At 48.2% G+C, this 21,158-nt stretch overlaps 2 protein-coding genes across 3 annotated transcripts; one reads left to right on the top strand and one right to left on the bottom strand.

Annotated features, from left to right (window-relative positions):
- The first annotated feature begins 217 nt into the window (after nucleotides 1-217).
- Nucleotides 218-11,772, top strand: LOC309522660 (3 beta-hydroxysteroid dehydrogenase/Delta 5-->4-isomerase type 1-like). Its single transcript, XM_082206122.1, has 3 exons — nucleotides 218-621; nucleotides 7,320-7,484; nucleotides 10,864-11,772. Exons 1-3 carry the CDS (start codon nucleotides 468-470, stop codon nucleotides 11,676-11,678), a joined length of 1,134 nt encoding a protein of 377 aa, XP_082062248.1. The 5' UTR covers nucleotides 218-467; the 3' UTR covers nucleotides 11,679-11,772.
- A 781-nt stretch (nucleotides 11,773-12,553) lies between these two features.
- On the bottom strand, nucleotides 12,554-20,883 carry ZNF697 (zinc finger protein 697). Of its 2 annotated transcripts, XM_082206143.1 has the most exons (6): nucleotides 20,247-20,883; nucleotides 17,819-17,884; nucleotides 16,827-16,909; nucleotides 16,376-16,463; nucleotides 13,795-14,983; nucleotides 12,554-12,812 (listed from the first exon to the last, which is right to left on the bottom strand). In XM_082206143.1, the coding sequence occupies exons 4-5, from the start codon at nucleotides 16,437-16,439 to the stop codon at nucleotides 14,142-14,144; spliced, it is 906 nt and encodes a 301-aa protein (XP_082062269.1). In that variant the 5' UTR covers nucleotides 16,440-16,463; nucleotides 16,827-16,909; nucleotides 17,819-17,884; nucleotides 20,247-20,883; the 3' UTR covers nucleotides 12,554-12,812; nucleotides 13,795-14,141. The 2 variants fall into 2 exon arrangements, with proteins under 2 accessions (XP_082062269.1, XP_082062270.1); XM_082206144.1 differs by lacking the exons at nucleotides 17,819-17,884; nucleotides 20,247-20,883 and having other exon boundaries at nucleotides 16,827-17,449.
- Between the last annotated feature and the right edge of the window lie 275 nt (nucleotides 20,884-21,158).

The following is a 21,158-nucleotide window of genomic DNA, read 5'->3' as shown; positions in this document are numbered from 1 at the left end:
ACAAATGCATGGGGGGGGAAACCCCAGACACAAGCGATGCCAGTTGTGCGAGCTTTTTCTAAAAATAAATAAATAAATTCAAGGATCCCCCCCCCCCAAGTGGGTGGAGGAAGAGGGAAGAGAGCTGGGTGCAGCAAGAGGGAACGTCATGGGTGTGCTACCCAATCTGAGGGAGGCAAAGAGAAGGAGGGATGAGAATAAAAGGAGGTTGAGATGAGAAGGCAGTAACAGCAACAACCCTGAGCTGCCACCTCTGTCCTGAGGAATTCAGACAAGGGAGGAGACTGTAGGGATCATTAATCATTGCTGTCTCTTTGAGCAGCTAACTTCTTAGAGTTTCTAGTCATAGTGGTACCCGAATCTGGCCATCCCTTCTGAGTTTGTTATTTTTTAAGCGCTGCTGTTCCCTTCTCCTCGTCTCTCAGAAGGAAGAGCTGCCCTAGGTCAACTGCTGCAGCTTCTCCACCATGTCTTTGGCAGGAACGAAATGTCTGGTGACCGGAGCTGGTGGATTCCTTGGTCAAAGGATCGTCTGCCAGTTGCTGGAGAAAGAGGAAGGACTGGCTGAGGTCCGCGCCACGGACAAAGCCCTCAGCCCTGAGACGCTCCAGCGTTTTGGAAGTAAGTTCCTCTCTGTTTGCTTTCTGAAGGGAGGGGAAGATCTGGAGTTTAGAGAAGACATGTGAGGATCCAAATTGTAGGGTTATCTCGTGGGGGGGGGGTCATTTCGGGACAGTGGCCTCACTTACTGAGGTGTTGCATGAGCTGAAACATTTCAGAACGCAGGTGGGAGCTCGCAGGACGCACATAGAAAGGTAGCGTGCTCAGGAAAGGAGTGTACCTTCCCACCTTAGATCAAATCTATGCTGCCAGGTGCCATAAGAAAACAGCAGAGATAGCACAGGATAGTGCGCACCCCGGAAATGATCTCTTTCAGCTTCTGCCTTCTGGAAGGAGGTATAGGGTTATAAAGACTAGGACTAGCCGCCTGAGAAACAGTTTCTACGCAAATGCAATTCTGGTTCTAAACGCAGCATAAGGGGTCTCTATAGTATAGTGTATTTTAAAATTGGGTTTCAGAGTTTTTAGGGGTTTTTGAATGTTTTATGTAGTTTTAATGTAGTTTTAATGTAGTTTTATGTAGTTTTAATGTAGTTTTATGTAGTTTTTCAATTTCATTGTTCTGCATGGGACAATGCCAATAAAGATATTGTATATCGTACTGGGATCCTTCGCCCTGACAGGCCACTTTTCTACCTGCAGAGAATATGTTTTGTGCAGCAGGGTGTTTGCCCATCACCAAGCAAGGTGCCTCAGGCCCCGTCATTAAACTGCGGTTCTTTAAAAGGCCTGATATTTCTTCACTGGTTTAGTTTTCTGTTTGGGGATGGTTAAATGTGTTTCATGTTAATATTTTGACGGTGTGGGTTTTTTTAATAGGGTCGTTGTCTGTTTTATATTGCTCTGTGATGGTAGAATGGGGTAGCAGTGGGGCAACAGCTGTACTGTGGAACAGGAATACTTTGGCATAAGGTTGCAACTTTGCAAACCTGGGCGCTCCCTGCAGACTGCCGTTAGCCTCGTCAGAAACACGGTCTCTGGCAAACATCTGAGTGGGCTGTACTTATCTGTTTCTGCGAGGAGATATAAAATCATGTCAGAGGGGTTCTGGCCAGGGGACCTTGTCATTATAGGTGCTAAAAATCTTTTTCTTGCATCATTATATAAGGGACAGTGCAAGATACAGTGGTGCCTCGCAAGACGAAAAGAATCCGTTCTGTGATTCTCTTTGTCTAGCGGTTTTTTCGTCTTGGGAAGCAAGCCCATTGAAGGATTAGCGGATTAGCGCTATTAGCGGCTTTTAGCGGCTTATCTGCTGATCAGATCAGCTGATTAGTGACTTTTAGCGGCTTATCTGCTGATCAGATCAGCTGATAAGCGGCTTAGCGGCTTAGAAAAGGGGGGGGGGAACCAGCAGGAACTCGCAAGACATTGTCATCTTGCGAAGCAAGCCCATAGGAAATTCGTTTTGCGAAGCACCTCCAAAACGGAAAACTCTTTTGTCTAGCGAGTTTTCCGTCTTGCGAGGCATCCGTCTTGCGGGGCACCACTGTATAATGCATAAGGTCCTCTACTTCGGAACATCCCCTAATGCAAACACGTTTGTTTTTTGGTATGCCTCTGTGTCTCCCATCTCTATAAGCAGACTTTATTGTATTTAGTCGTAACTCTGTAAAAGCTTTCCGAAGTTGTGCAAAAGCCAATTCATTAAAATAAGATGTAGGTTCATTGGGAGTGGGCTGTATCTCCACAACTTCCATGTATTCAGATGAACAAATGAAACAGGCTTCCACAACTGGAATTGAATGATGTCTCCCTTTTTACATGCTCAGCTGAATGTTCAGATGCTATGCGAGTTTTTCCTGCCTGTGTGCCTGTGCTGGGAGCAGGGCTGGTGGTCTCTAGATGGCAGGCATGTGTGGGCACCAATCCAGAGCGAAAAATAAAAACCAGGGGCATTAGGTGTAAGGGCAACAAACTTAAACCTCAGAAGTTAGATTTAAATAAGAGACAACTGTTCCTTTAGTTATTGTCCTAGGAAAAGCAGGAAGGACCTCCTGTGGCTGCTGTTCGTATATTACTCTATAGAGAAGCCTTCAGTTTAAAAACTAATTGACTGACTTTAGAGCACTGGCAGACTGGTTTCCCATTGTCCCCTGAATATCCAGGATAGCAGCAGCAACATGCCTAGCAGTACAGTTCAGGAAATATTAAAAAGTTTTCTATAATTAACAAAAGCAACATTCAGTGTCTCTTTCAGATCCTCCATACAGGTCAATTACGGTCAGTTTGAGACCTTTTTGTTGTAGACAATTTGAGGTTCAGGGCATTGACAATTTCTGTGTGTCTTTTCTCCTTTTCTGTGAAGTCGTACATTTGTTAAAATCCAGGGATTGTGTACTCAAAGGAGTGGTAGATGGCTGATGGAGGGCTCCGGGTGGTGGACAGGGTAATCTCGGTCACCCAGGGTGAGAGGCTGGGAGGAGAAAGGAAGGATATCGGATGAGAGCTTGGGGGGCAGCTGCTACCTTCTGTGGGAGGTGGGGGCTGAGAATTGCCTTTAGGAGAGGACTCCGGCAACCATTTTGTGCGAGTCGGATTGATGCGTGACTGCCAATATGTGGGCCACTTTTGACCCCCAAAGGGGACAGAACAGGGTGGGGGTGTAATGGGCTTATGCATAACCGCTGACATGCACAATACTAGAACACAACCCCCATGTAAATAGGGAGTTGCCTGTATTTTTGGTAGTCCTTATCTTATTGTACAGTCATATCTTGGATCCCGAATGCCTTGGTACTTGGACATTCTGGCTCCTGAATACTGCAAACCCAGAAGTGAGTGTTCCGGTTTGCGAACATTTTTTGGAACCTGAACGTCTGACGGGGGCTTCCTGCAGCCAATCAGAAGCCGCGCTTTGGTTTCCGAATGTTTTGGAAGTTGAACAAACTTCCGGAACGGATTCCATTCAACTTCCAAGGTACAACTGTATCTGTATTGTGAAAAATTTAATACAAATCTTGTAACTGGTCAATATTGAGCTGTGGGAGGCAGCTTTCAGTGCCCCTATGGCTTCCAACTGAAAAGCTGCATGGCCACAGACTCCTTGGGATTACACAAAGGTCATGTTAGTCATGCAAGAAAAATGAGCTTTTAAGAAAAAAGACCAATATTCAAAAAAGAGGGAGGCATCCTTCGGCCTTCTTCAGTGTGCAGTAGAGTGCTGAGACATCGTGGACTCTGCTCCCCCCCCCTTTTTTGGACACATTGCCCACAAGGGCAGTGTTTTCCAACCACTGTTCCGCGGCACACTAGTGTGCCGCGAGATGTTGCCTGGTGTGCCGCGGGAAAAATTAAAAAATTTGAAAGATTTTTTTTTTTTAAGTCTAATTTTCGATTGGGGCGCCGTCACTAGATGACCCCTGGGGTTCCCTCCCTCCCTCCCGCTCTGCGCCTCCCTCCTCCTCCTCCTCCGGGGAGGCCCTTCCTGGCTCTCGGCCAAGGCTTGGCGGCTGCCACTCACTCACTCGCTCGCCCACCCGTCCCTCCATCCCTGCACCCGGCCTCTCCCCCTCCGTCCCTGGCGCGGGGGCTGCCGGGATCCGTAGTCCCCTCGCCCTTGGGCTCCGCGCCCGTGCGGGGTGCGCGAACTACGTTTCCCAGCGTGGCCTGGCAGGCCGGGCGTTTTGTTTGAAGCGCTCTTCTCCTGGCCATGGAATGAGCGCAGCGGCGGCGGCCGGGCGGGCAGGGGCTCTTCCGCGCAGACCCCGCGCAGCCTGCCTGCGCCCCCGCGGAGATTGGGCGTCAGGATGGAGCCCGGGGATCCCCGCGGAGGCGGAGTGGCGGAGGCGGAGGCTGCCCCCCAGGTAGGGCTGCGTCGGGGTTTTTTTATTTTTGCAATGCTGCATCCGCGCCGGAGGGGACGCATCGGACCGCGGGGAGACCCCTTGGCGGGCGTGCAAGGCAATGCATGCGTGCAGGCGTTGCATGGAGTGCAGTGCAATGCAATGGCAACGCGGCGCCCTGCCTGCATGCATGCAACTTCCACCGGCGCTCCAGACTTGGCAGGTGAGGAGGGTCCCCAGTGGGCGGCAGAGAGAGCCGGGAGGGCGAAGGGGAGCCGGGGGGGAGCAGCGCTGCTCCCCGAGCCGAGCCCGGGGGGAAACTTCGGCGCCGTTGCGCCGGGTGTTGGAAGCGGAGGCTGGCGGGGGCCCCTCACCTGCAAAACCTGGTTGCCTCTCATATATTTCGTGCATTGCATTCATCGCCCGCTTTCTCCTCCAAGGAGCTCCTGGGGGCGCGCGTGGTTCTCCCCGTGTTATCCTCGCAACAACAGCCCTGCGAGGTGGGTCAGGCGAGTGGCCCAAGGGAGCACCCAGGGATTGTCCTGGCCAGGTGGGGTGATTTGAACCCTGCTCTCTGCCCGGTCTTCGTCCTCATTTAGCCCCCATATGTGCATGACTGTGCATGACTGAGGTTTTCCCCCCTCGTCTTGGCTATGGTGTGAGTCTGTGCTGTTAATTAATGGGGTTCTGCCTTCGGAGAAGATGAGCCAGCCCTCAAGGAGGTGATTATGTAATTTGCTAGCAATTCATGTCTCTCCCGGCGTGACGCTGCGCGCTGACGTCACGGGGCTGTAATGGTGGTGTGCCTCGAGATTTTTTTCATGAAACAAGTGTGCCTTTGCCCAAAAAAGGTTGGGAAACACTGCACAAGGGCATCTCTTACTGACCATGGGCAATTAGACACCCCCCCCCCCCATTTTGAAAATACATACAATTGAACTGAAGAGAGATGTGTCATAATCCAGCACAGATTTAGAAAAGGCTTAAGTCGGCTAGAATCATTTACTTCTTATTGGCTCTAACATACAGTTTGCATATACACTATACCTTTAAAACACATCTTTCCCCTCAGAAGAATTCTGAAGAACTACCCAAACTTTATAGAAATTTATTTATGTATGTGACTACAGCAGCAATCATGTTTATTTGCTCAGAAATGGAAAGAAGAAGTCCTGACAAAAGAAGAATGGACACAAAAATTCATGGAATATGCAGAAATGGCAAAACTTACCGGAAAAATAAGAAATCAAGATATCAAACTTTTTAAAAATGAATGGAAATGGCTTGTTGAATATTTACAAACAAACTAAACAATAAGAACATTGGCAGGATTGTTGTAACAATCTGCCGTTTTATAAGAGTATACATTTAAAGTAGATGACTAAATGGTTAATTCAGAATATGCAGAAAATATAAAAAAAATAGGAACCACAGAAAGAGGGGGGAGGAAGTAGAGTTTTAAAAATGTTAAAATGATTGTACAATTATTAAAATGTGTAAATAAAAGGTTTTTTAAAAAAGGAATTCTGGGCACTGTAGTTTAGCTCTTGCAAAGTGACAATTCCCGGCAACTTTTAACAAACTACAGCACCCAGAATTCTTTGAGGGAAAGAATGTGCTTTCAAGGTATAGTATATACAGTGCCAGATTTACATATAAGCTAAACAAGCTCTAGCTTCGGGCCCCACTCTCTTGGGGGCCTCAAAAAAAATTAAAGGGGAAAAAACCTGGATGTACATTTCCAAAATACAGTGGTGCCTCGCAAGAGGAAATTAATCCGTTCCGCGAGTCTCTTCGTCTAGCGGTTTTTTCGTCTTGCGAAGCAACCCTATTAGCGGATTAGCGGATTAGCGCTATTAGCAGTTTAGCAGCTATTAAAGGCTTAGCGGCTATTAAAGGCTTAGCGGATTAGCGGCTAAAAGGCGATTAGCGGCTTAGAAAAAGGGGGGGAAGCGGGGGGAAATCGGAACACTCGCAAGACGTTTTCGTCTTGCAAAGCAAGCCCATAGGGAAAATCGTCTTGCGAAGCAGCTCAAAAATGGAAAACCCTTTCGTCTAGCGGGTTTTCCGTCTTGCGAGGCATTCGTCTTGCGGGGCACCACTGTATAAAAAACAAATAAAATAAAATCTACACACAGCAACAGTGTTTTGTGTTGTGTTGTAGGCTCCTATGATGTAAGTAATGGGCCCTGCCTGCCAGTCCGCTCCCTAAAAAATCACTGGTTTGCTCATATAAAGGGCCCCATTACCTTCAGTAGCCTAGGGCCCCATCAACCCCAAATCCGGCCAAAGTCTTGAGAAACATGTCGTTTTGGCTGCTCCTTGATATAGATTAAACCAGGGGTCTGCAACCTTTAAGAGCCACTTGGACCCGTTTCCGAAGGGGAAAAAACTGGGAGCCACAAAACTCGTCATTATAAAAATAACTTTTTTGGCACTTTTTAAAATTATTTCTTTGTTTGACCCCTCAGAATTACTCCTCCTCATAGAAATAAACGTTAAATTAACAAGTTACCTTTTTGTGTGTGTGTGCTCTTCACTCCCCTTCAAAACAGTGACCAGCGTACATGCCCCCTTTCAATGCAGTGACCAGCGTACATGCCCCTTACAATGTAGCGGGCGGGTAGGAAGGTGACGTCGGGACGGTGCGTGACTAACGCACGCACCGCCCCCATGCGACGTCACAGCCAGTACAGCACCCGCCACAGTGGGGAGTGTCGGGGCGCACAATGCGCCTCCTCCCCTCGCTAGTATCCGCCCCGGAGCCATGGCAAAGGTGTAAAAGAGCCACATGCGTCTCCGGAGCCACGGGTTGCTGACCCCTGGATTAAACGGTAGGGATTCTCCTGCTCTTTAGTGAACCCATGGAGGCAAACAGCTGATCACCCCTTTATCTGATGTCATAATTTCCAGAACTGAAGACTAAAACTCCCCTGACAATCATCCAAGGGGATATCCGGGATGCAGCGTTCCTCCGCACGGCTACCCAAGGTGTCTCTCTTGTCATCCACACGGCTTGCCTCATCGACGTCTTGGGATATATAGACAAACAGACACTCTGGGATGTCAACACGAAAGGTAAGACTGGGTTGTGCAGAGGGAAATCCGGGTGGGACACACTTGGAAAGGAACGTTGGCAAGACGATTGAAATGACCTCAGCAAGGTGATTTGTGCTGCTTATTCATCACCAAACCTTTTATTGGCATTACACACAAACATCCAAAACAAATCAATACAGAATTACCACTTCCCCAGTGGCACAAAACATTTGCTACAAGAAAGGAGGCAGAGAAGTCTATCGTCACATCTCTAGGTCTCCAGGGAGATCAGACGTCTGCAGTGTATTTTGACGACAAAAAAACCAAATAGAGATATTTAGCCAGTAACTTGGTGAGCTCTTGATCATTCCCCAGTAATAGAAAATGTATGACCTCCAACTCTGGTTTCCATTTGGGGATGCAGAGTTGATCCGTGAGAGAGCCTTCCCAGACCCGCTGAAAGAGGCGGTTATTAAACCGCTTCTTAAAAAACCATCTTTAGATGCAGCCACGATGGCTAACTATCGCCCAGTCTCAAATCTTCCATTCCTGGGCAAGGTGATTGAGCGAGTGGTTGCTGAACAACTCCAGGCACGCCTGGAGGATGCGGACCATGAGGGTTCAGGCCTCATCATGGGACTGAAACTGCCTTGGTCGCACTGGTTGATGATCTCCGGCGGGCTAGGGACAAAGGTGAGAGCTGTTTCCTAGTTCTGCTGGATCTCTCAGCAGCGTTTGATACCATCGACCATAACATCCTTCTGGACCGCCTTGAGGGGCTGGGAGCTGGGGGCACTGTCATACAGTGGTTCCGCTCCTTCCTCCTGGGCCGTGTTCAGAAAGTGGTGGTGGGGGATGAGTGTTCAGACCCCTGGGCTCTCACTTGTGGGGTGCCTCAGGGTTCTGTCCTCTTCCCCATGCTTTTCAATTTATACATGCAGCCGCTGGAAGAAATCATCAGGGGGTTTGGACTGGGTGTCCATCAATATGCAGATGATACCCAGCTCTACCTCTCTTTCAAATCAGAACCAGTGAAGGCGGTGAAGGTCCTGTGTGAGTGTCTGGAGGTGGTTGGAGGATGGATGGCGGCTAACAGATTGAGGTTGAATCCTGACAAGACAGAAGTACTGTTTTGGGGGGATGGGAGGCGAACAGGTGTGGAGGATTCCCTGGTCCTGAATGGGGTAACTGTGCCCCTGAAGGACCAGGTGCGCAGCCTGGGAGTCATTTTGGACTCACAGCTGTCCATGGAGGCACAGGTAAAATCTGTGTCCAGGGCGGCTGTTTACCAGCTCCATCTGGTACGTAGGCTGAGACCCTACCTGCCCGCAGACTGTCTCGCCAGAGTGGTGCATGCTCTGGTTATCTCCCGCTTGGACTACTGCAATGCACTCTACGTGGGGCTACCTTTGAAGGTGACCCGGAAACTACAACTAATCCAGAATGCGGCAGCTAGACTGGTGACTGGGAGCGGCCGCCGAGACCATATAACACCAGTCTTGGATGACCTACATTGGCTCCCAGTACGTTTCCGAGCACAATTCAAAGTGTTGGTGCTGACCTTTAAAGCCCTAAACGGCCTCGGTCCAGTATACCTGAAGGAGTGTCTCCACCCCCATCGTTAAGCCCGGACACTGAGGTCCAGCACCGAGGGCCTTCTGGCGGTTCCCTCACTGTGAGAAGCCAGGCAGAGGGCCTTCTCGGTAGTGGCGCCCTCCCTGTGGAACACCCTCCCACCAGATGTGGCTGGGGAAGCCAACCAGATGGGCGGAGTATGAATAAATTATTGTTGTTGTTGTTGTTATTATTATTATTATTATTATTATTATTATTATTATTATCATCTAGAAATTGCTGGTGGAGATCAGCATATAGTTCACAATGAAGAACCATATGTTCTGCTTATTGAATATGTCTTTCCTTCACTGCTGACCAACCCCAGCCTGTCCCCAGGGAGCTGAAATTCAGAGCAGGGAAGGTGGTTTCTGTTGCAGCAACAACAACCTCTGGGAGAGGGTGGCCTGGTATCACAAGGAATACACACAGGCCAAATATTCAGTGTCCACCTTTTGCCATGAGTCCTCCTGCTTCCTATTCCCCCTTCAGCCACCTGCTGATGTACTACAACACAATATACCGTATTTTTCGCTCCATTGGACGCACCGGACCATAGGACGCACTGGACCATAGGAGGGGGAGAACAGGGAAAATTTTTTTTTCTTGTTCTCCCCCTCTAAAACAAGGTGCGTTCAAGGTACATTCACCAGAGCTTGTGGGGCTGGCAGTGGAGGCAAGCGCTGCTTTCCCCCACCGCCAGCCTCAAAGATCCCTGAAGCCTTTGGAGTGCAGCGCCCCGCTGCCCTACAGAGGTTTGCGCGCAGCCGTCCCCTCCGTCTCACTGTTCTGGCTTGGGAACAGCCTTGCTAGCTTCTGCAGGACAGCGGGGTGAAGGCACCGTCCCCAAGCTAGAGCAGCGAGAGGGAGCGCTCCGCAGTGCTCCATCTTCCTGTTCTGGCTTTGGGCTTAGTGGCGCAGCCTGCATTCACTCTATAGGATGCACACACATTTCCCCTTAATTTTTGGAGGGGGAAATGTGCGTCCTATATAGAATGAAAAATACGGGAGCCTCTGTTGTCTCATTTCGATGGCACTGTCAGGAATACACAGCCACACCCCAGCCTGTCAGAGCTGTTCTTGGGAAGCTAGAGTGACACAGTGCAGAATGAGGTAGGGATGCAGAGGAAGAGTCCTGAGATGGTAGAATAGATTGTTCCACTTTACACTGCAGTTTCAGCTGCAGATGCTTAGTGCACAATGTTCTGCATTTAAACGTTGATATGAAATGTAAGAGTCTCCTGTTACAAAATGAGGGACTAGTCTGAAGTCAGTGGATTCTGGACAGGACTGCATGTTTGAATAACCACTTTTCTTTAAAAAGAAACCTCCCTGCATGTTGAAGACCAGTGCATCAGGGAGAATGGTTTAGTACAGGCCATTCCCTGGTGTGTTTTAGTACACGTTGAGGGATTTTTATGCACACTGATGTACGTTATGCAGAATGAGTGGTAGGGCAGCACTGAACTGAAAAGAGGCTGAAATTAAGCCTCAGGTCAAAATTTCCAGAAATGCTGTGTAGTAAGTAGACCCACTTTAACGGATAAGCTGGGGAGGAGCTACAGAGCCTTTCGACTTCCTAGCAGGAGCCCCTCTCGCAGGGAACACCTGCCATCTTGCTTCATGCAAGCAGTTCTTTACAAAGATAGCCTGGCACAATGCAATGTGAGCTGGTGGGTTTGGGTCATCACTAAAAATGGCAGAAGGCACATGTGTGAGAGAGTGTGGAAATGTTCTTTTCATTTCCCCACCTCTGGTAGCAAAACTTGAGCCAGCCTTGCTAACGTATTTCTTTTTGGCAAAGGTACACAGCTGCTCTTGGATGCCTGCTTCCACAACAACGTCCAGTATTTTGTCTTCACCAGCAGCATTGAAGTGATGGGTCCAAACAGAAGAGGGGACCCCATTGTTGATGGCGATGAAGACACAGTGTACCACGATACCAGAAAATTTCCTTACGCTGAATCAAAGAGAGTAGCGGAGAAATTTGTGCAGCAGCTGGATGGCCAGCCGCTGAAAGATGGCAGCAGTCTTGTGACGTGCGCTTTGAGGTCCCCGTACATCTTTGGAGAAGGAAGTCCTTTCCTTCTGGGCCATCTCGATGAAAGCATCCAAAACAATAATGTCTTTATAAGGCTATCTAGGAAGGAGGCTCTCGTAAATCCCATCTACGTAGGGAACATTGCTTCGGCTCACATTCAAGTGGCGAAAGCCATGAGGGATCCAGAAAAGGTCAAGCGGATCCGAGGGAAATTCTATTACATCACAGATGACACTCCCCACATGAGCTATTCGGACTTAAATTACGAGCTGAGCAAGGAGCTGGGGTTTGGGATTGAACCCAAACTACCGATGCCCTTGACAATCTTCTATTACTATAGTCTGCTGCTGGAGATTGTGAGTTTCTTACTCCGGCCTTTTGCCAGATACATTCCCCGCATCAATACTCACCTTGTGACCTTGGTCAATACCCCTTTTAGCTTTTCTTCCAGAAAAGCTCGACGGGATTTTGGCTATGCACCTCGCTACAAATGGGAAGAAGCCAAGGAGCTTACAAGCCAGTGGATTGCCAAAGTAGCTCCATTAAGAAGGGACTACCTGAAAAACAAGACCCTCTAAGGTTGACCTCCGTGGCAGGATGAAGGCAGGAAGTAAGGAGGGTGGGGGTCAGCTGGGAGGCAACAGAGCAGCCAAAGTGTGGAACCCACTTTCTGTAACAAGAACCCTTTAGTTCACTGCAGAGTTCTTCACCAGCTCTCATGGGCCACCATCTGCTCCTGTCACCATTCAAAACTGCAAGGACAGCAGTGATTTGTCACAAACTGGTTACCTGCAAGCACCTAGCAGAGAAATGTTGATAATAGCAATGCATATATAAAATCAGCAGGACATGCGTGACCTGTGCAACAAGTGTTGTGTGTGGGGTTTTTTAAATTGAGTTTAATTGAGGGCCATTTTATAGAATCCGCATGATCAAGTGGCAATGGTTTTTGTGATAAGGGTGATGAGGTGTGCTGCTAAAAACGGGTGGGTGAGGAAAAAGACATTCTTAAAGAATATGGCGCAAAGAAGGGTTTGGCCTGGTTCTCATCTCAGTTTCCCATTTTTCTCTAGTATGGTCCATAAAATAGTTACCACCTGATCCTGCTGATTCTATACTCTGGCCCCCAAGTCTTGTCAGCTAACAAATCCTTCTACCCTACGGTGCCTCTTCACCCTGGGGACTGTACAGAGTGCCAGGTTTTCACTGTCCATTAAGTGCATCTGGACACTTTACAGATACCCAAATGCAATTTCAACCAGAAATCCAAGCACAGGTTAAAAATGGAAGAATAGGTAACTCTTTTTTATATTTAAAAAAAAAACCAAGGTTTTATTTCAGAGAAAAGTAAACATTGTTAACATGTTCAAAAGCTCTTCCATTTCCTCTCCCCACCCCCACCCCAGGTTCAGCTGAGCCCCTAGAGCAGCATGCGTATACATATAATTTTAAAAAAGAAAACATCAATGCAATCAGGGGAGATATTGCGTGAAAGACGAAGGGGAATTTTCCCACCTGCAGATGAAAAAGGGAGATGTTTCCAAAGTCACCATTTGGAATCAGCTACACAACACAGCATGCTTTCTGCTCGCTAAATGAGGACAAAGTGTCCCTCCTCTCACTTACTGCACATCAGCTGAGGTCCTGGTGACTGTATCCCTACAGGTCCAAAGTTCCCATTCTTTGTTGAACTCATCAATCCATCAACTATACTCACCCACTCAGTGGCGTAGCGTGGGTTGTCAGCACCCGGGGCAAGGCAAGTAATTTGCGCCCCCTAACCCGTGGATTTTGCGCCCCCTAACCCGTGGAGCGCGGCCCCCCAGATGTTGCGCCCGGTGTGGCTGGCCCAGCCTGCACCCCCCACGCTACGCCACTGTAGCACAGAACACCATCCCTAATCCTGCAACTGCAAAAAGTTCTGCAACACAGCACAACAAACCGTGCAAAAGGATTGTTGTTGATGCTTTTATTAAAAAAATGTAAACAACAGCCATCTTTATTTACACTATGAGCTAACTGTCTGAGATGGGTAAAACCAATCCCAAAGGGCCCTTACAAACAGTAGATTATGCTACATTTTCCTTGTTTAAATCCACAATGTTTTGTTTTTTTTAAATGCACTCTACCTCCCCACCCTTATACCCTTCCCACCCAAGACGTACACCTGATGCCTTTGTCACACATTACATGCACCCAACCCCTTCCCTGCAGTCAGCTAGATTTCCCTCGCAATAAACGTGGGTGGGTCGGTACCGGAGAAGGGAAACCTGAAAATAGGAAGCGGCTGCTTTCCTGCATTCTGCCTCAGGGTCTTACTGCCCACCCTCCTCTGTTTCGTTGCTGTGTTTGCTCAAACGGAACAAAGAGCAGGGAAAGCCCCTCCCCTCCAGGCAGAGAGAGAGAGAGGCGCCCTCCACGAGTTGTCGAGCTTGGGCAACAGCTGCGCGGCCGACGGCGAGGCGCTAAGGCGCCGGCTCCCCAAGCTGCAGCGCTTGGCCAGGCGCTGCGCTTGCATGCCTGGTCGCGCCCAGCTCGCCTCAGCGCAGCGGAAAACAGAAGCAGTGGCGGAGACGACGACCCCCCACCCCAACCAAACCTCGATTGCTTGTCCCTTCCCTCTGGACTCGCGCCCCCCCCCCAGTGTTGCGCCCGGTGCGGCTGGCACCCCTGGCACCCCCCACGCTACGCCACTGCACCCACTTCCCCAAATTACCTGACTTGCAACATCCAGCCTCCCTCCCTGTTGCTTGAGGAACCGCCACCCTACTGGCTGTTGCCCCAGTGCCACACAAGTCCTTCCACATAAATTTGGCCAGGATTTCCAGGCACACATGCCACCCATAGTTTAAACACTGACTTGGCAAGCAATGGTTTACACACAGCAAACATGTTTCCTACTTAAAGTACAGCTCTGGCCTCTGTTCACTGCAGTTAAAAACGCTACGTTTCTTCAGGTTCCTTCTTTATTTCATTTCCCCATGAAACTTAGAACATTCATTAGCTTTTATAGGCAAAGCAGTCGTCCTCCCCCTGCTTCCCTATCCTATGTGAAGTCTGTGGTGTTGTACAAGGTGTGTCTTGTATCGGAAGCCTTTGCCGCACTCAGCGCACTTGTAGGGTTTCTCTCCCATGTGGGTTTTCCGGTGCCTTGCGAGATGCGAACTCTGTATAAAGCCTTTCCCACACTCAACACATACATAGGGCTTTTCGCCCGTGTGCGTTCTCTGGTGCTGAGTCAAGGTTGAGAAATCGCTGAAGCTTTTCCCGCACTCGCTGCATTCAAAGGGTTTCTCTCCCGTGTGGGTTCTTTGGTGGTTCACAAGGTGCGAGTTCCGACTGAAGCATTTCCCACACTCGGGACAAAGGAAAGGCTTCTCTCCGGTATGGATTCTCCTGTGTGTAAAAAGGTGAGAGCTCACCGTGAAGTTCTCCCCACATTCACTGCATATGTAGGGCTTCTCCCCCGTGTGAATTCTCTGGTGTTTAATAAGGTCAGAGCGCCAGCTGAAGCTCTTGCTACATTCAGTGCACTTATGAGGCTTCTCTCCCACTGGAGAGATCTCAGGTTGGACATTAAGGCTTGAATTATATTGGACGCTCTCCCCACCTTCGGTGTAACGGAAAGGTTCTACTCCCAAGGGAATCCCAGGTGGAGACACGATGTCCTGGAGGAGTCCCAGGGTACCACCTCGATCTGCAGATTCATTATGCTGCCGATCAGGACAACTGTCTTGCATCTGCTCATCTTCAATGGCTTCTCCATGACTTTGAGGAGCATTTTCTTCATTTTGTCTCGGTAGAAGCTCATTTTGCTGCACCTTCTCTGCATCATCTCCAGGAGGAATCTCTTCCTCGTACTCACTTGGGATCTCATAGTTTCCTAGAAAGCAGAAGCATTACAAAAAAGCATTACAAAAAAGGAAAAAAAACATAAGGGAAAAAAAAACCATCCTTTTCAGATTCTCCAATTTCCATTACCTTCTTTCCACGACCTCCTCCTCCTCCCATCTCTTGGATCTTGATTAACAATTGTCACAGCAAATCCTTTTCAAAGTTCATAATATTCTGTCATTACTTTACCTTACTCTATTATCATCCTATCTTATAAAAAACCTTAATGCTTAAAACTTAAATCCATGATTCATAATATTTAATCATTACATTACCTTACTTTCTTCTCGTTTTATCTTATGAAAATAGCCTTAGAGCTTAAAACTTAAATCTTTTTTACCAACTTCTCATAACCATTACCTTTTTACCATATTCTTTAAACATTTTAACAAGAGCCAGGTACTTTCATTTCAGCATTTCCCCAACATTCATTAGACATTTCTAGTAATAATAATACAAAAAAGAAAATACAATATAATAAAAGCAATCCAATCTTCTTCCAGCGTCCCCTCCCCCCGGTCCCGGGGTTGTCAGTCCTTTCTGTTTCCCTTTAGTCCAGATAGGAGGATTTAGACCAATAATATTAATAGTAGCCTGAAAAGTAGGTATGACATGGCCCCTGAGGACTTTAAGAATCCTACAGGCTTGGGCGGAATAACTAGAAGACACTTCATGGCATGACTTTGGGGAGATGGGTGTTAGGCAGGCACAGGCAAGTTAACAGCCAAGGAGAGAGGAAATTCATGCTGGCAACAACCCCATGAAGGTGAGAAGTGGGAAAGGGGGGGACTAATCCTTCCCCACCAAATAAACATGGATTTGAAACTGGAGTTGCCCGGTCCACTCCCTGCCCAATCTTTCTCAGGGGAAGGGCCTGGCAGGAAGCGCATGCTGCTCAGTGCTGCCAATCGCCCACCCCAGTGCTGCCTCATAAGGAAAGCACAACTACACAATCGGCCACCTGAGACAAAGGTGCCGAAGAGAGGAGAAAGTGAGGACATCTATACAGGCATAACTCGGGTTTGGGTTGCGCGATTTCGGGTTGCGCACTGGGCTGAACCCGCAAGTACCGGAATGGGTTACTTCTGGGTTTCGGCGCTTGCGCAGAAGCGCTAAATCACACTTTGCGCATGCGCAGAAGACCAGATCGCAACCCGCACGTGCGCAGGTGCGGCGCTGCGGGTTGCGGATGCTGCGGGTTGTGAACGTGCTTCCCGCACAGATCATGTTCGCAACCCAAGAGTCCACTGTACTGCACTTAGTGACGAAGATTAGTAAAGACCAGCTAGAAAGTGTGTTTCCAGCCACACCGTGCATAAAGCGAGACCAGGATGAGATATTTGATAGAAACCACTTTCTTTTTGGGACTGTTCTATCTCACCTATAAATTCTCTTTCTGTAGAATTGGAGAGCACAGACGCACAAAATTCTTCTACTGGTTCCATCCACAGATGTCACGCTGGGGAATCCTGCTCAGGGCAAGACATATAGAAAGATAGGCAGTCAATACTGCAAATGTCTGTAAAATCTCTTGCAAGTGCAATACGTTAATCAGCATAACAAACCACACACACACCTTCACTAGCACAGTAACAGAAACTTTACTGGGACTTTATCCATCTCCCAGGTCGGAATCCACCTTCAACATTGCCATCTGAGCTCACTGCAAACCCATTCCCAACATGTACCTGTCTGAAATTATTGTTAGCAGTATTTATATGGCACCATCCCTATACACGCTTCCTCAGATGAAGAGCGGTTCACCACGTATCTTCAGAGAGAGAAAATAATCCATTTATCCAATTTACACATGAAAACAATTAAACTTTCACCTGGTGCCTTCATGCAAAAACTGGAAAATTACTCAAGACCCTGAGTGCGCCGCTTTCGAATCTCCTCCACTTTGCCCCAAAGTCTGTTTAAAACAAAATACAGGGACAAGGGGGGAAATGAAAAATTTTATTATGCATCTTTACATTTCATAGCAGCAGAAGCTTGGGAGTAGATTGCAAGAATCTCCTCAGAAATACTTTTCCTGCCACTCCCCTCCCCCCCATCAATGTTCTACTTGAAGAGCATGGAAATGCATGAGGATTTGTATACACAGCTAGGTCAAACAATACATGATATAACTGGTTCTACTATAACTATGTTCAGGCATCACACCAAAGCCATTGTTTGCTGTGATGTCTGAATGGACACATCAAGGCTTGCAATCCAGGAGCAAACCAGTATCAGTAACCACAGTCTGAAAGGAAGTTACAAGCCACAGCTGGTGCTAGCTGTGGCCCGGTTTGCACATCCCAAAAAGCCGGAGTATGTCTTACTGTGCGCGGGTGGCACTGTGGGTTAAGCCACAGAACCTAGGACTTGCCGATCAGAAGGTCGGCGGTTCGAATCCCCGTGACGGGGTGAGCTCCCGTTGCTCGGTCCCTGCTCCCGCCGACCTAGCAGTTCGAAAGCACGTCAAAGTGCAAGTAGATAAATAGGTACCACTCCGGTGGGAAGGTAAACGGCGTTTCCGTGCGCTGCTCTGGTTCACCAGAAGCAGCTAAGTCATGCTGGCCACATGACCCGGAAGCTGTACGTCGGCTCCCTCGGCCAATAAAGCGAGATGAGCAGCACAACCCCAGAGTTGGCCACGACTGGACCTAATGGTCAGGGGTCCCTTTACCTTTACCTAGGCACCTAGAACCCTAGGAAACCACAAAGCCCTTTTCAAAGTTCCAGACTTCAAGAGAGCTTTGGGTAATGCATAGGGAAAGACCATACATTCTTTATCTGATGATAACAGGCGTACAAGGTTGGAATGGACACATCTTACCAAGCAGTGCCAAAGAATTTCAAATCTGGCAGCGTCCTCATTTATCACACCGTCAACTTTTGCCATCTGGAAATGAATCAGCAATGTTTTAGTCTTTTCCTGGATGACTCAGAAAAACTTAGGAAATGAGCCGAGAACAAGATGGTTCTAGGCAGCTAACAGAATCCCCCCCCCCACTTCACACATATGTGCTATTAAAATATAGATATCCTTCGGAAAAGGGGGGGCAGAAATGGAACCGTGCTTCCGCTAGGCCTAAATCTGGGGCTCCTCCTGCTCTCATTCCACTGAGCTGGAGAAATTATTTCTTTGGCCTAAAGTCCGTTGCTAACCATTTGCAATCTTTGTCACCTTTCTGAACTGTTTGTTCGCTTTATGTAACAGAAATTGTTTCATGTCCTCTGCAAAGCTGGCCACTTCACTGCTCTGCCCGAATTCCAGTTCATTTTATGAACAAGTTAAAAAGCAACAGTCTAAAGACAGTTCTATGGGGACACGATGCCTTACTTCTCTCCTTTGTAAAAGCTCATATTTAATCTGGAAAGATGCAGGGACTGGAGGTCAAGGAAGAGAAGACCACGGAGTTCTAACCACTCATGATTTATTGCATTGGATTAAAAAGAATTGAAATTGTGGCGATTAGCAGAATCAGGACTGGACTGCTGGTTTCCCCTATTGAATAATATATTCAATATCACTTCTCAGCTCACGACCATCTCTTGCTGATGATAAGGTCTGAGTGCTCACGTCTCCCAGTTTCATTGCCATACATCATTCAGTATGTGGTTCCAAGCTGGGCTGATCATTGCCGAACCTCAGCTATTGAATGCTAATGATGTGGAAGGAAGAAACACTATACCTTTGACGGCTGCATTTGCTGATCTGATACTAATGCTTAAATCCACACTCAGACGACAGCTTCACTGTGCAACTGTGCACAGTGTGGTGTAGTGGTTAGAGTGTCAGAGTAGGACCTGACAGACCATTGTTCAACTCCCCACTTGGCCATGAAGCTTAATGACCCTAGGCTGGTCAAAGAGCCAGTGTGGTGTAGTGGTTAAGAGCGGTAGTCATGCAATCTGGGGAACCGGGTTCGCGTCTCCGCTCCTCCACCTGCAGCTGCTGGGTGACCTTGGGCCAGTCACACTTCTCTGAAGTCTCTCAGCCCCACTCACCTCACAGAGTGTTTGTTGTGAGGGAGGAAGGGAAAGGAGAATGTTAGCCGCTTTGAGACTCCTGAAGGGGAGTGCAAGGCGGGATATAAAATCCAAACTGACAACCAAAATGTTCAAAGGCCTGGAAACGATGCCTTATGAGGAACGGCTAAGGGAGCTGGGCATGTTTAGCCTGGAGAAGAGGAGGTTAAGGGGTGATATGATAGCCATGTTCAAATATATAAAAGGATGTCACATAGAGGAGGGAGAAAGGTTGTTTTCTGCTGCTCCAGAGAAGCGGACACGGAGCAATGGATCCAAACTACAAGAAAGAAGATTCCACCTAAAAATTAGGAAGAACTTCCTGACAGTAAGAGCTGTTCGACAGTGGAATTTGCTGCTAAGGAGTGTGGTGGAGTCTCCTACTTTGGAGGTCTTTAAGCAGAGGCTTGACAACCATATGTCAGGAGTGCTCTGATGGTGTTTCCTGCTTGGCAGGGGGTTGGACTCGATGGCCCTTGTGGTCTCTTCCAACTCTAGGATTCTATGATTCAAACTCTTCTTCTTCGTCTCAGCTAACCTACCTCACAGGCTATTGGGTGGTTGCTCAATAGCAATCAGGCAAGATGCCTCACTGGTCTGTTCTAAAGCTTTATTATTGGTGCTAAAAACCTTTACAATGCAGAGCGCCTCTATTCCACGTCTTGCTCATTCACTGGCAGAATCTGAGAGTGGGCGGTCCTTAAATCTTCCCCAGCAGAGTAGTCTCTTGACCCCCAGCCGACGCCTCCCCTCTCTGCGCGAAAGTCTACTGCGCAAGGAAGGCTTGGGTAAAGGGGGACCTCTCTCCTCCCCGCTTTGCTCAGGCAAGGTGTCCTGGCACCGCCTTGCTTCCTCCGAGCCCTGCATCTCCTCCCCACTAGAGGCGTGGCTTCCTTCCTCCGCTGAGGATGTGCTGCTTCCCAAGATCTTTGGGGGCTCTCTGTAATCCATCTGTCTTCCCCCCCCCTCTTGCCCCTGAGCCGATGGCAGTTCCCTGACAGTTGCTGTGGGGATTAAATAAGGAGGAGAAAGAATCACACATGCCACCTTGAGCTCCTTAGAGACAGACGTGGGACATAAAAGCCACAAAGAAATAAGTATTTTTCTCTTCACCCAGCTCCCCTCAATTTGTGAAGGTTGTGGGACACCGGTATATACTGACTTGTGTCTCCTGACACAGCGGCAGGATAAGCAGGTAATTTAATTTTAATCAAGTCTATGGGTTGACTTACTTTGCTGTTGCAAACCATGTAGGTTTTCAGTCAGGATGTCTTGCCGACGTGCATCTTCTGCATTACAGGATCATTGAACAGGCCGCCCTGCACATCAGGAGATTAACAATGACAATGGTAACTTACTAGTGGCGTCCATCAAAAATCCGCAGCAGGGTGGAAGGGACATAAGAGAGGAAAGAAGGAAGCACCTCCCTTTTTTCCCTCCCACCCCCTATCCATGCTACCCACAGTTGCATTTTCTCCTACTCTCAGCATGCCTGGAACTGAGAGGAAGTGCCTTTGAGAGAGTGGTTTGGTTAGGAAAGAGCCCGCCAAAAAGCACTTCCTCCTAGTTTCCAGTAGGAGAAAGCAGTTGCGGCAAGGAGAAGCTATCTGGGGTTTGGCTTGAAACTGTTGTGCTCTTTGCCCTTCACTCAAATCCCACTCCCATCCAGGTCATGTCTTGAGAACAAATACAAAAAATAAAATTACCATATTATGATTATGATTATTTAACTCCACTGATGTCTGGTCCTGAGGGGTTTTGCATTTAAATGGAGGAAAGTGAGAGCCTCTGTTGCCAAGGGCATTCCTGGCAGCTTGAAGGATATTGGGACTTAGGTGGAGTTTGTATCCAGTTGTCTCCCAAGACAGACAGATGACAGTAGACCCAGCCCTCTCGGCAGTCTCCTCTCTGACCACCATCAGAGTAGAAAACACCACACCCTATACAGTGGTACCTTAGGTTACATACGCTTCAGGTTACATACGCTTCAGGTTACAGACTCCACTAACCCAGAAATATTACCTCGGGTGAAGAACTTTGCTTCAGGATGAGAACAGAAATTGTGCTCCGGCGGCACGGCAGCAGCGGGAGCCCCATTAGCTAAAGCGGTGCTTCAGGTTAAGAACAGTTTCAGGTTAAAAACG

Source organism: Podarcis vaucheri, assembly GCF_965113315.1.
Source record: "Podarcis vaucheri genome assembly, chromosome: 17".
Lineage (NCBI taxonomy): Eukaryota > Metazoa > Chordata > Lepidosauria > Squamata > Lacertidae > Podarcis > Podarcis vaucheri.
This window is presented reverse-complemented; position numbering and strand designations above follow the sequence as displayed.

What these genes read in the sequence shown, in the direction of transcription:
- LOC309522660 (XM_082206122.1), top strand. Translation starts at nt 468, where the DNA reads ATGTCTTTGGCAGGAACGAAATGTCTGGTGACCGGAGCTGGTGGATTC. An exon ending in GACGCTCCAGCGTTTTGGAA is followed by an intron (nt 622 to 7,319) that starts GTAAGTTCCTCT and finishes CATAATTTCCAG; the next exon opens with AACTGAAGACTAAAACTCCC. An exon ending in CTGGGATGTCAACACGAAAG is followed by an intron (nt 7,485 to 10,863) that starts GTAAGACTGGGT and finishes TTTTTGGCAAAG; the next exon opens with GTACACAGCTGCTCTTGGAT.
- ZNF697 (XM_082206143.1), bottom strand. Translation starts at nt 16,439, where the DNA reads ATGGAACCAGTAGAAGAATTTTGTGCGTCTGTGCTCTCCAATTCTACA. An exon ending in TACAGAAAGAGAATTTATAG is followed by an intron (nt 14,984 to 16,375) that starts GTGAGATAGAAC and finishes TCTGCTTTCTAG; the next exon opens with GAAACTATGAGATCCCAAGT.